The 12,730-nt window shown below is 35.5% G+C and overlaps 1 protein-coding gene across 3 annotated transcripts; it reads left to right on the top strand.

Annotated features, from left to right (window-relative positions):
• Window positions 1-3,416: 3,416 nt before the first annotated feature.
• On the top strand, window positions 3,417-12,393 carry LOC120186992 (two-component response regulator-like APRR2). 3 transcript variants are annotated; one of them, XM_039190788.1, is made up of 12 exons: window positions 3,417-3,589; window positions 3,958-4,151; window positions 4,748-4,827; window positions 5,007-5,073; window positions 5,248-5,293; window positions 9,540-9,618; window positions 9,717-10,271; window positions 10,961-11,101; window positions 11,359-11,622; window positions 11,774-11,842; window positions 11,960-12,037; window positions 12,217-12,393. In XM_039190788.1, exons 2-12 carry the CDS (start codon window positions 4,022-4,024, stop codon window positions 12,376-12,378), a joined length of 1,671 nt encoding a protein of 556 aa, XP_039046719.1. In that variant the 5' UTR covers window positions 3,417-3,589; window positions 3,958-4,021; the 3' UTR covers window positions 12,379-12,393. The 3 variants fall into 3 exon arrangements, with proteins under 3 accessions (XP_039046719.1, XP_039046720.1, XP_039046721.1); XM_039190789.1 differs by lacking the exon at window positions 3,417-3,589 and adding an exon at window positions 3,780-3,822; XM_039190790.1 differs by lacking the exons at window positions 3,417-3,589; window positions 3,958-4,151 and having other exon boundaries at window positions 4,994-5,073.
• Window positions 12,394-12,730: the final 337 nt, after the last annotated feature.

Consider the following 12,730-nt stretch of genomic DNA (forward strand, 5'->3'; position numbering starts at 1 on the left):
CTATACTGACGGGTCATAAAGAAATTCTCCAAAAATGGAAGATATTGTATATGGACAAGATTACTCGATTTATCCGACATCAAGATTCCGCCGATCAACCGTAATATATATGCTCGAGTTGCATATATAATGTCTTGCTCACTACAATCAGGATCGAGCTTAAACTCATTTTCCAACCAGGATAATCTCAGTCGTGACCTTGCTATATCTTTGTCTGGTACCTTCCCAAGGTAACGCTCACATATTGCAAACACATCAAGATCGGTATTTTCCACCACTGCCATACCATTTGTAGGAACCCCGAGTTGTAAAGCCACATCCTCCAAAGTGATCGTACATTCACCACATGGAAGATAAAAAGTATGAGTTTCTGGTCTCCACCTTCAATTAATGCACTTATCAAACCGGAGATCAACCGAAATTCTCTTACAAAAACAACATCATAAAAACCAACTATTTTCAAATTATCAACAATACATTGATCTGGCATCTCACAGTTGGTAAGTCGAGGATGAAGGACTCGTTGTTCGTCATCCTGCAATTTGTTAATCCATGTAATTAGAATTAATTCACCGCTCTCAAATAAAAAAAATAAGTCGATCATATTACCAGTTCTCCCAAATGACGCGAAATGTGTCGACCATCTAGCCTCAAAAGAACATTTTATTCTGCCATGTTTCCACAAATCTACACAAAATATAAATATTACACTCAAATATTACATTGTTTTATTCAAATAATCAATTGCATGTTAAATACTTTAATTATAAAAATAAAACTAAACATCAAATATAAAATGATCAACCTTTGTAGGTGGAGCTTAGATCGGTTATTAATTCATTTTCGTCTAACATATTATACTCATCAGTCTCACATGAATTTTCAAGCCTTACTTTCTAATTTAATCCAATAACCTTTTCCTAATTACTATTTGGTTCTTAACATTTTCAAACTTTGTAATATAATCCCTAAATTTATAAATTCTTTCAAATTGAACCAATTAAGCATACTAATACTAAATTCCAGCATAATATACCAACTTTTAATAAGTTACATCTAATTCCTTAAATTTCTCAAAGTTTGCAAAACGGTCCCTATAACTTTACAATATCCCAAAATGGTCCAAAGCTTATTTCAAATTATGTAACAACATATACATCATTATTTCGATGTATGTAATAACATATAATCACAAAATTACTAAATGTTGAAACGAATATTATGAGATCCATATGAAACACCAAACCTATAAACAAGAAGAAAATAAGATCTAGGGCTTAGTTTAAATTACCTCAAATTTTTGAGGACGATGATGGATATCCACTCACTCTTTTTTGCTTCTGATGAATCGATCCTCCCTCTCACTCTCTTTGCTTGCCAAGCTTCTGTAATTATAATCTCACAATGAAGACGCCGATCCCGAGCACTCTTATAAACATGTTTCCAACAGGTCTCGTGCATGCATTATTATGAAGAAGACGCCGAGACATCCCCCTTCCATGAAGAAGACACCGAGTACTCCACCCCAAATGTGAAGAAGACGCCGAGTACTCCAGCTCAATATGAAGAAGACGCCAAGTATTCCTCTAATGAATCACATGCATATTCAATAAACGCTCAGGCCCCATGCAGCTCTCTACTCACCCGTGATATTTCCCTGCTCACCCCGTGAATTCCCACGTCGAGCCCCACATGCAGAGCTCCCATTGTCAGCCAGGGCCACATGCACAACTCCCACTCTTAACAGCATGCATCGTTACAGGTGGGAGGGGAAGTAGAAGACGCCGAGAGGTCCTCTAGTGAATCCAACATGCATGAAGACGCCGAGAAATCATATTTGTCTGTAGCAAACACCCCATTTGGGGAAATAATAAGCTGATAACATTATATTGGGAATTAAAGTTTCCCATACGCAATATTTGGGCAGTTTTGCCCATGTTTCCCACTCACACTGTCTGGGTTTTTTTTATTTATCTTTTTTTATCTTTGCCGACCTTCCCTAGCCTGGAAATGACACCTACAGACAATTCACAATGCTTAATTACAAAAGAAAGAATTTGATTAAATCTTAAACACACCTAAATATTCATGTTAATATGTGTCTATGTAGGGTTGAATACATAATTTGATATTAAAAAAAACTATTTTTAAAAATTTGAGTGAGAGGACAAATTTCTAAGAGATAAAAACATTATAAAAAAATATTTTAAATATACGATAACTAAACATTCTTAGGAGAACGAATGTTCTCAGTTAATTTCCTTCAATCCATCTCTATTAGTTTACCTTAAACTACGCATATGGTATTTTCTGGTATTTTCTCTAAAAGTATAATTATGTGATTTTATGTTTTAATTTCAATTATTTTATTTTAATCTCTATAATTTTAGTTTTTACTTTCAATTAATATGCTTTTAATATCCAAATATATAATATTAATTACATTAAAGTTTGAAAAGACATTTTTAGGGAATTAAAGTATGGGTATTTTCAGTTTAAGTACATTTGGTACGTCTAATTTATTCACCTACTAGGAAGATAAAGCAGTTTTAAGGTCCTCCCAATTACTCTGATTTAGCTCAAAACTTTAATAATAATTACTCCAAAGTCACGTCAATGAATAAAAGAATTATTAACCTTTAGGAGTGTTTGCTTCAAGGATCTGGGATTCTTATGGGATGAGAATTTCACATTCTCGAGAAATGTCATTATCTTTTTTTCCTTAGGTATTGTAATATTATTGGTGTTTTGGACTAAAATACCCTTAAATTTTTATTTTTTTCAAAAATATACTTCTTCTGTCATTGAATAATAAAAATTCTACGAAGGTTAAATTACAAATTTATCATTAAATTATTTTAGATTTACAAAAAAAAATCTATAATTAAAATTTTATATGAAGTTCAGAGGTTAAAATTTTTTTATACCCTTTCATTAAATTTTTTTTTATATTTTTTATTTTGTAAAAAAATATATAAATATTATGAATTTAATTTTTTAAAGAAAATATATAAATATTTTACCATTTTTAATATTATACAAATATATAATAAGGACAATTTGGTCAAATATATATTCCAATAATCTTTTATTCCTTTAACCAAATACAGTAATCTTACATTTCTACTAAACCAATCAAACATAAAATACAATATTCCCAGTAATTCTATTCCCTAATAAATTTTTATTCCCATTGATAATCTTAAATTCCGTAAACTAAACGTACCTTAATCTTTTGGGATAAAAAGTTGTAAATAAAGATTTCATTTTTCATTTCCCCATATTATGCGGTCTACAAGTGATTAACAGCGACGTTACACTACACAAAGGCCAACCATCTCTTTCTCTCAAAAGCCGCTGTTTTACGTCTACATTGTTGTTCCCATTATTTTCAGCCTTAAATCTTTCTTATGCAGCCAAAATGGAAGAGCTTGTAGTAGTTGAAATAAAAATCTATCTTCCCTAAATCTTGTTTATCCCCTAAACTACATAGTCATTCTCCATCAGCTTCTTCCTGGGGTTACCCCCTTATCTTTCGGTTGTTTTCTTCTTTTATTTCATGCAACTTCATTTTCAGATACCAAGACAAGTGGGTCTTCCTTTCTTTTTCTTCTTGCAAAAATTTTGGGCATATTTGATGTTTCTTCTTACCATGCATGAAGTGATCTCACTTTCAAATGATATTCATGCTTTTCTATGTCCTGATGAGTTTTAAGGACAAAAGATAAGATCTTTCTCTAATTATCGTTTCGATTCGGTAAATGGTCGACTATCTGACATTGCATGCGTAGTAATATCATCATGCATTAGAATTTGATTAAGGTATTTCTGTTAATTACACCCTTTTTTTGAGTCAATCTTCAGAGATCGGTTGAAAATCTTTTTGCATTTGCAATGTGGGTTATCAGATCAAAGATACAACTTTTCTTCATGGAAAAATTCTGGTGGTGATTGCAGAGATTTGGATAAGCAGTAAATTGCAATACTTGTCGGGTGCCTAAGAAAGGATGCCAAACCAGCTATGGTTTACACTGCAGATGATTTGTCAGCATGGAAGGATTTTCCAAAGGGTCTCAAGGTCCTCCTTCTTGATGAAGACACCGATTCTGCTGCTGAGTTAAAATCAAAGCTTGAAGATATGGACTATATTGGTACCCTTTTTACCTAAATTACAAGTCTTTGGTTTCTTTCTATTTTCAACTTTGGATTAGTAGTTTTTTGGGTTTTTTTAAGGAATTTTGTATTTGGATTGAAGCAGTAAATAGATCTTGGAAATTTTGTGGTCATGAGGTCTACAAAAAGGAATCAATTTGTTGCATTAGCTTGATTCTTCTATTAAAAGATTTCCCTCTCCACATGAACATTTAAAGTAACAAAAGGTAATTGTTTTTTAGCTATGGATGTTTTAATACTCAATTTGATGGACAAAAGGTATAATCTTTTTCCCCTTTTATGGGGTGGGGCTGAAGGTTTGTATATAGAAAATTTTCTTTTAATAGTGTATCAAATTTCAGAATTTAGCTGTTATGGATGCCTATTTCAGTTCTGTTATGTTTTCCCCCCTTTAATGATCTCCTATTTTCAGTGAAATAAATTTATCAAAAATAAAATACTTCCTTTTGCAAATGGTAATTAAATATTAATGGTTATACTCTGTCTTTATAGTAATCTCTTGGAGTTTCTACATATTTTTCTACTTATATATGTCTCTCTGAATATATGAGAAAAGTTATTGTGCCTTTTGCAGTTTATACCTTCTGCGATGAAAATGAAGCGATTTCGGCTGTTTCAAGTAGACCTGAAAGTTTCCATGTAGCCATTGTAGAGGTAATGAATGGATAATTAAACATGTTGTTAGACCTTCAGCATGATCTTTGTATTGGCACTTGTACTAGTTGCTCATTAGAAATTTATACTAAAAGCTACTTTGGCTTTGTCATACAAAGTAATCCATTGCTACTTTAGCCCTTCACATGCAACTTTATACTAACAGTATGTTGATGCAGGTTAGTACAAACAATAACAATGGGAGTTTCAAATTTCTCGAAACCGCGAAGGATTTGCCCACCATTAGTAAGTTTGAAAACTACACCTGCCTGGTTTTTCTGTAGACCTTCAAATGATATTCATGTGAAACATTGTTTAATCACCCTGCATATGATTTTTTATTGGCATCCATGATAGTAATCATGGTTGTTGGACACATTATCTAGTTCCTACTGGCGTTGTAAATCGTGTTCATTTCAGTGACTTCTAACATTCATTGCATCAGCACCATGATGAAGTGCATAGCGCTAAGATTTATTCCAGCTTACAATACACTGAACGGTTTTCATGTGTTTTCTGCTGCGCATTGTGTTGTCAATTCAAAAGATTTTAGAGTCTCAAGTGGTCTTAATCTTTTATTCTTCTTATCCTACTGTACGTAGAGAAACTTTGGACTTTTTCGATGATATTCGGTACTATAACAAACTTTTAAGTTTTATTGTACTAGTCATCCTGAATGAAGTCATATAGTGGTGCCTATGTTCTTTTCCACACACCATAATTGCTAATGCTTTTGTAGAAATAGGGTTCTCGAAAAATAAGACTTTTTATTTCTTAACTTGAATGAATTGGATACAAAATGGTTATATTTATACAAGTATTGATAAGGAGTCCTAGATAAGTTAGAGGTTATCTTATCTACAAAATAGGTTTCTAGAGTTAGTGTTAAAGTAGAACACTAATAAGTACATCTAAACGTAATATACTCACACTCCTCTTCAAGTTGGGAAGTAGATGTTATAGAGACCCAACTTGGATGTAATCTCATTGAAATTGATCCTTAGAAACGCCTTAGTCAAGACATCGAGTAGTTGGTCTTTTAAAGAGACATAGTTTAGTTTTATTGTTCCGCTATTCACCTTCTCAGCAATAAAGTGTCTGTCGATTTCCACATGTTTGGTTTTGTTGCAAACCTCTAGCTCAGTTAAGAGTATTTGTAGCCAAATGCCTTCACAGATTCCAAGTGCCATTGCCCGATATTATGCTTCAGTACTACTCATGGAAACTACATCTTGTTTCTTGCTTCTCCAAGTCACCAAGTTTCCCACACAAACGAACAATAACTCATAATTGATCTCCTATCTATTAATTCTCCAACCCAACTTGAATATGAGAAAATCCTGATTGTTATATCTTCGTGTTTTCTGGAAATTAGCCCATGTCCTAGTGTATCTTCAATTACCTCAAAATTCGATATATTGCCTCCAAATGTTATTCTCTAAGATCATTCATGTATTGATTCACAATACTAACCGAAAAAGCTATGTCCAATCTAGTAAGTGACAAATAGATGAGCTTACCTACTAACCTTTGTTATTGCTCCATATTTACTGGACTTCCATCTTTCTTTAACTTCATATTTGCTTCCATGAGAGTTTCCGAAGGCTTGCAACCAATAAACCTAGTTTCAGATAGTAGGTCCAGAATGTACTTTCTTTGGTTTATGACAATCCCTTCTTTTGATCTTGTCACTTCCATGCCCAAGAAATATCTTAAGGTCCTTAAGTCCTTGGTTTCAAATTCTCTTGCTAGTCACGCCTTCAATTTCTTGATTTCTCTTAAGCCATCACCACCTGTGATGATGATGTCGTTAACATAGACAATTAAGATTGTCTTTTTCTTGGTTGGAGCAGTTTTAACAAACAGAGTGTGATCAGATTGACATTGCTTGTAGTTGTCTTATAAAAGTACCTTTGTGAATCTATCAAACCGAGCCTGAGGAGACTATTTTAGCCCATATAATGACTTCAACAACTTACATACTTGTTGATTTCCAGATTTTATCTGTATCTAGGTGGAATTCACATATAAACCCCCTCTTCAAGATTACCATTGAGAAATGCATTCTTGACATCAAGTTGATGATGTATCTAATCCTTATTTACTGTTAAGGATAGTAGTATTATTACAGCTAAGATTGACAACATTCACATTCTAGAGACTATAGAAGAAGCTTTAAAAAGACCCGAATGACAGAAGTCGACAAAAGAACTCTTGGCTCTTGAAAACAATAAAACCTGAGTTATTATTGATCTTCCTAAAGACAAGAAAGCAGTTGGTTGCATATGGGTCTTTACAGTCAAATACAAGGTAGATGGCAACATTAAACGATATAAGGCCAAACTTGTGTAAAAGGGGTTCACTCAAACGCATGGAATAGACTATCAAGAGACTTTTGCTCCAGCTGCGAAACTCAACACTGTAATAATACTACTATCCTTAGCAGTAAATAAGGATTAGATACGTCATCAACTTGATGTCAAGAATGCATTTCTCAATGGCAATCTTGACATCAAGTTGTCAACGGTGTTACTATCATTCTTCACTTTCCAAGGAATTTAAGCTTAGTTCTAGCTTTTGAAAATGTGTCAGCGGTGTGGGGATCGGTGAGGTATGTCTGGGTCGTCTTTTGTAGGTAAGAAGATCGATTTGGGAAATAAATGGAGACTGAAATGGATTTGGTGTTTGGGTTGAATCCATTGGGTTAACAGTTTGGTGTAGGTTTTCCGTATCGAGTATGGTGGTACTAGGTGGTGTCTGAGTAGTTATTTTAGGCGATGGATGAGTTTCGATAGGTTCAGTAGGAGAGAGGTTCAGATTTAGAGAAAAAAGGTTTATGTTCAAGAAAAGTAACATCCATCGAAGTAAATAGTTTCTTGGTAGGAGAGTGACACCGATAACCCTTTTGAAGAGAAGAGTACCCAACAAAGACACATTGAACAGCTCGGGGATCAAGCTTAGACTTGGTGTGGGTATGATCATGAACAAAAGTAGTACAACCAAAGACACGAAGAGGAACAACAATAGTGAATGGTTTAAAATAAGGGAAAGATTGAGAAAGAATATTCCGAGTACATTTAAATCCAAGAACTTTACTGGACATGCGATTAATGAGATAGGTCGCAGTTAAGAGAGTCTCACCCCAAAGGTACTTAGGAACATGAATCAAAAAAAGAAGGGCTCGGGTTACCTCAAGACGATGACGATTTTTACATTCGACCATCCCATTTTGTTGTGGTGTATCGACACAAGAAGTGAGATGAACAATTCTCTTTTTCCTAAAAGAAAGACCCCAATGACGGAGAAAAATATTCACTATCATTATCAAACTTAAAAATAACAATAAAACTTTAAAAAATTCCCCCAGCCTCAGATTTATCCCGCATGAGAAAAGTCCATGTGGTATGAGAATGATCATTGATAAAAGAAACAAACCAACGAATCCCATTTAAGCTTTTGACACAGGATGAACCCCAAATGTTGCTATGTATCATTGTAAAAGGTTTGGAAGAGATGGTGAAGGAGGATTTGTACTGCGATTGTGTTTGGCAAGATGACAAATACCACAAGAAAAAGATTTAGGATTTTTATGGATGGATAATTTGGGAAACAACTTTGCAAGATAAACAAAACTAGGGTGACCGCCATAAAACAATTTCAACAGACACATCATTAGGAGATGGAGATATGGAAACAAATGAGGACAATAATAGTAGAGGATATGGGTGTTTTAATCGGATGAGGGGCTTCAAGGATGTAGAGTCCATCACGACGCTTAGCATTGCCAATCACCATCCTGAGCCCAAATCTTGAAATTCACAAATATCAAAGTTAAATTGGGAAGTGCAACCTAAATCCGCAGACAATTTACTAACCGGAAGGAGGATGCAAGCCAAATTCGAAACATAAAGAACATTAGATAAAATAATATGGCGATTAACCCGAATGCAACCATTGCCCGCAATAGATGAAAGTGAACCATCAGCTGTGTGGACACTGCAGGAAGAAACTACCTTTGTAAAATTCTGAAAGAGGGTGAAATTGCTCGTCATGTGATCACTTGCGCCTGAGTCAACAATCCATGAAACAAAATCCGAAGATGACTGAGCCAAGTTAGGGCTACCTTCATGCACAACACATGTGTGTTTGGGCGTGGAAGAGGACTGGAATTGACCTAAGATTTACTTGAGTTCCTCTAGTTGATGACGACTAAAGGAGCTGCTGCCAGTGTCGCATTGAGGATCAGAAGAATCTGGAATGGACATATTGGCCGAAAGGTACTGTTGCTGTTGGCAACCAGTGATGAAGAGGCGTACCGATCGGGGGCAGGGAAGATAATTATCGCCATACAAGCGATGGCATGTGAAGGTCGAACCTGCGTCGGCAGAAATTGGGTGGGAGACACAGGCGCCTACCTCCGGAGGAACAACGAAAGATTGAGAATGGACCATTGTCGGGAAAAAAATAGGCTAGGATCTTACCTTAACTGATATCATGTAGAAATAGGGTTCTTGAAAAATAATACTTTTTTTATTTCTTAACTTGAATGAATCGGATATAGTAGGGTTATATTTATATAAGTAATGGTTAAGAGTCCTAGATAAGTTAGAGGTTATCTTATCTACAAAATAGATTTCTGGAGTTAGAGTTAAAGTAGAACACAAGTACATCTAAACGTAATATATACTCACAGCTTTGCCATCTTATTTTCAGCTAGGTGCAGTTGAGTTTCTTAGGAAACCGCTGTCTGAGGAGAAACTACGGAATCTATGGCAGCATGTGGTTCATAAGGTTGATCTGGATACCGCTTGAGTTAGATTAGAATGTACTTATAAATGGCAACTAAGGTACTTTGTAACAGAAATTCTCATTTTATTAGTCCTTTACAGGCATTCAATGCTGCAGGCAAAGACATTTCTGAATCACTAAAGCCTGTTAAAGAATCCTTGGTTTCAATGCTGCATTTACAATTGGAAAGTGGAGAACCTAAGAATGAAGACTTTGAGAAAACCGAATATGCATCTGTCGCTCATGAAAATGACCCTGAACCATCAACAGAGAGTGATAAGTACTCAGATCCTTCAAAACCACAACTAGAGCTGGGAGGAAGTTTTTTAGCCGATGGAGATTGCCAAGATCATACTAACTGCTCGTCTGAAAAAGAGAGCTACGAGCAGGATGGAGAATCCAACTCTGTCGAAACTACCAGTGACAATACAATTGCTGAAGTAACTGCACCAGTTGGCCAACCTCAGGGACCAAGAGAAACAACAGTGAGAGAGGAGGGTAACTTAGTTGATGGTACCAAGGGTGAGAGTACCATGTACTCTGAAACACATAACGGAGTAAATAACAAAGATTCTGACGCTGTTGCCGAAAACCCCAATACAGTTTCTGGTATTCACAGTTCTTGTCCGAACAAAGCTAATCGGAAAAAAATGAAAGTATATGTATATATAAATTCATTCCCCGTCTTGTATTGGAAAAATTTCACAAGTTTTTGAAAGAACTTAGCATATCTTGAACTTGTCCAGTAGTCATGCCACTATTTTTTGTTAGATACCAGCTTAGGAAACATGTCTTACTGAGAGCATTTGCTAATCACTAATCTACCGTCACACGATCACACAGTTCCATCATGTTTCTGTTCATAATTGAAGTCTTAGGTGATTAGTTTTTGAGATTTTAAAATTTGACATTTAGAAAGCCATTCTCCAGCCATCCGCAGACATTACTTCCAGTTCGTTCCTGTCATTATTTGCTTTCATTGTCAACTTCTTCAGATTACAACACAGTTTTAGAGGAAATATATCGTTAACATATAGTCTTTTTCTTGTTTTCTTTGTTATAAGCCCTAAGATCAAGTCTTTGTAATCAAGGAAAATGTTGAAAGAAGTAGGTAGGATGGGTTATAGCTTAGAATCATCTATTGGGCTGTAATGTTTGCAATATCTCTATTGATGCGTAATATCCTAACTTTCCAGCATACATAGACTTGAAAAGGAGTTCCCATCAAACTTTTATAGTTCTATCGATTGATTTTGAAATTTGAAACATTTATGATCAAGTAATTTTCTATACAATTATATATTGGTGTAGAAATTAATTACTTATTTTGGGTCTGATTTCTCAGGTTGACTGGACTCCAGAACTCCACAAGAAATTTGTACAGGCAGTGGACCAACTAGGTATAGATCAAGCCATCCCTTCTCGAATACTAGAGCTAATGAAAGTAGAAGGCCTGACAGGGCATAACGTTGCTAGTCATCTTCAGGTCGGTATCAGTTTTACCTTTCTGATAAACGCACCAACTGATTCTATAATTCCAGTGCCTTTAATTCAATGTGTAATGCACTGCTTGTTCCTGTTGAAAATTCATTTATGGTTACAGTTTTGCTTCAAAAGAATGGTTTCCTTTGTTATTCTAGCCAAGCCTAATGATCAGATTTTGCCCTTTTCTTCGTTAGCTTGAACACCGCTGAATAATCTTTTTACTCTTAGCTGAAAATGATTCACCTGTTTGTGAAGCAGAAATATAGAATGCATAGAAGACACATTTTGCCCAAGGAGGATGATCGAAGGTGGCCGCAGAGAGATCACATGCAAAGGAGTTGTTTTCCACATAAACCAATCATGGCCTTTCCACCACATTACTCGAATCATGTTGTCCCGGTTGGTCCACCCTATCCCATGTGGGGACCACCTCATCATCCATCCAGCATCCAGATGTGGGGCTCACATGGTTACTCCCCGTGGCAACCAACTGAAAGTTGGCATTGCAAGCCATATCCAGGGGTGCATTTATTATCGTCTACACTTTCCTATTTTATTAACTACTTGGCATACTCCATTAACCAGTATGTTACATTGCATAGACAAAGATATGAAATGCAGCGACGTTACATTATTATATGATATTTTTTTCTTTTTCTTTTCTATGATTCAGGTGCATGCTGATGCATGGGGTTGCCCTGTTATGCCCCCACCTCTTGGATATTGTTCGACATTCACTCAAGTGAGTAGTTATCAACATACATAAAATGATCCTTTCCATATATATATATATATATATATCAAGTATATGAATGAATTTTAATATTTTTCTGGTATTCCGATTGATGTTAATCTTCAGAATGCATCTGTATTTCATTGTTCTGGCATCATGGATAACAGAAGTGGCATGCCTCAAAATACTGTTGATCATCAGCCGGTAATCCATCTTTTAAGCTTTTTAGTTTTGGCCAGTACCATTACATAAGTTTAAACTTACACACGGGACATGGGAATCGTTATCAAAAGAACACTGCAGAGTGTCTTTTTGCCGGATGAATGAGCTACCACTTTTATTTTCACTGTGATGAATGTGTATATGTTTGAATGCATTGGCAGGCAGAGGAGGTAGTTGACAAGATTCTGAAGGAAGCGATAAACAAGCCATGGTTACCTTTGCCTTTAGGCCTCAAGCCTCCTTCCATTGATAGTGTGCTAGCTGAGCTCTCTAGACAAGGCATCTCCAGCATCCCTCACAGCGACGGTCGTAATCTATCCTGACATGGTTTGTTCGGATCACCATTTTTCTGCGTCACATTGAACCATTTCGAGGTCCCATCATTCACTCATGAAAGTAGGAAAAAGAATAAAAAAATAAAAAAATGCATGTGCATATACGTGCTGTGTGAATGAACTATTTCGAATGAGCTTTATAGTTAAGAGAGTAATGTGCCTTACCATCACTTAACACTAGTTGATAACTTGATCGATCTATCATCAGAATGAGAATATCGATCATCTTAACGAAACGATCAGACTGAAAATCAGTGCAGACCTTCAAATCATAGCATATGAAACTGTTAAATTACCACGGACGTTGGCGGCTGTTGCTGAGCTTATTGTCTAGTTCCTA

Source organism: Hibiscus syriacus, unplaced genomic scaffold, assembly GCF_006381635.1.
Source record: "Hibiscus syriacus cultivar Baekdansim isolate YM2019G1 unplaced genomic scaffold, ASM638163v2 tig00113722_pilon, whole genome shotgun sequence".
Lineage (NCBI taxonomy): Eukaryota > Viridiplantae > Streptophyta > Magnoliopsida > Malvales > Malvaceae > Hibiscus > Hibiscus syriacus.

Bases quoted from the DNA above. Each gene is read 5' to 3' on its own strand.
- LOC120186992 (XM_039190788.1), top strand. From the start codon at position 4,022: ATGGTTTACACTGCAGATGATTTGTCAGCATGGAAGGATTTTCCAAAG. The intron at 4,828-5,006 runs GTAATGAATGGA...ATGTTGATGCAG, and splicing joins TCCATGTAGCCATTGTAGAG to GTTAGTACAAACAATAACAA. The intron at 11,623-11,773 runs GTGCATTTATTA...TCTATGATTCAG, and splicing joins ATTGCAAGCCATATCCAGGG to GTGCATGCTGATGCATGGGG.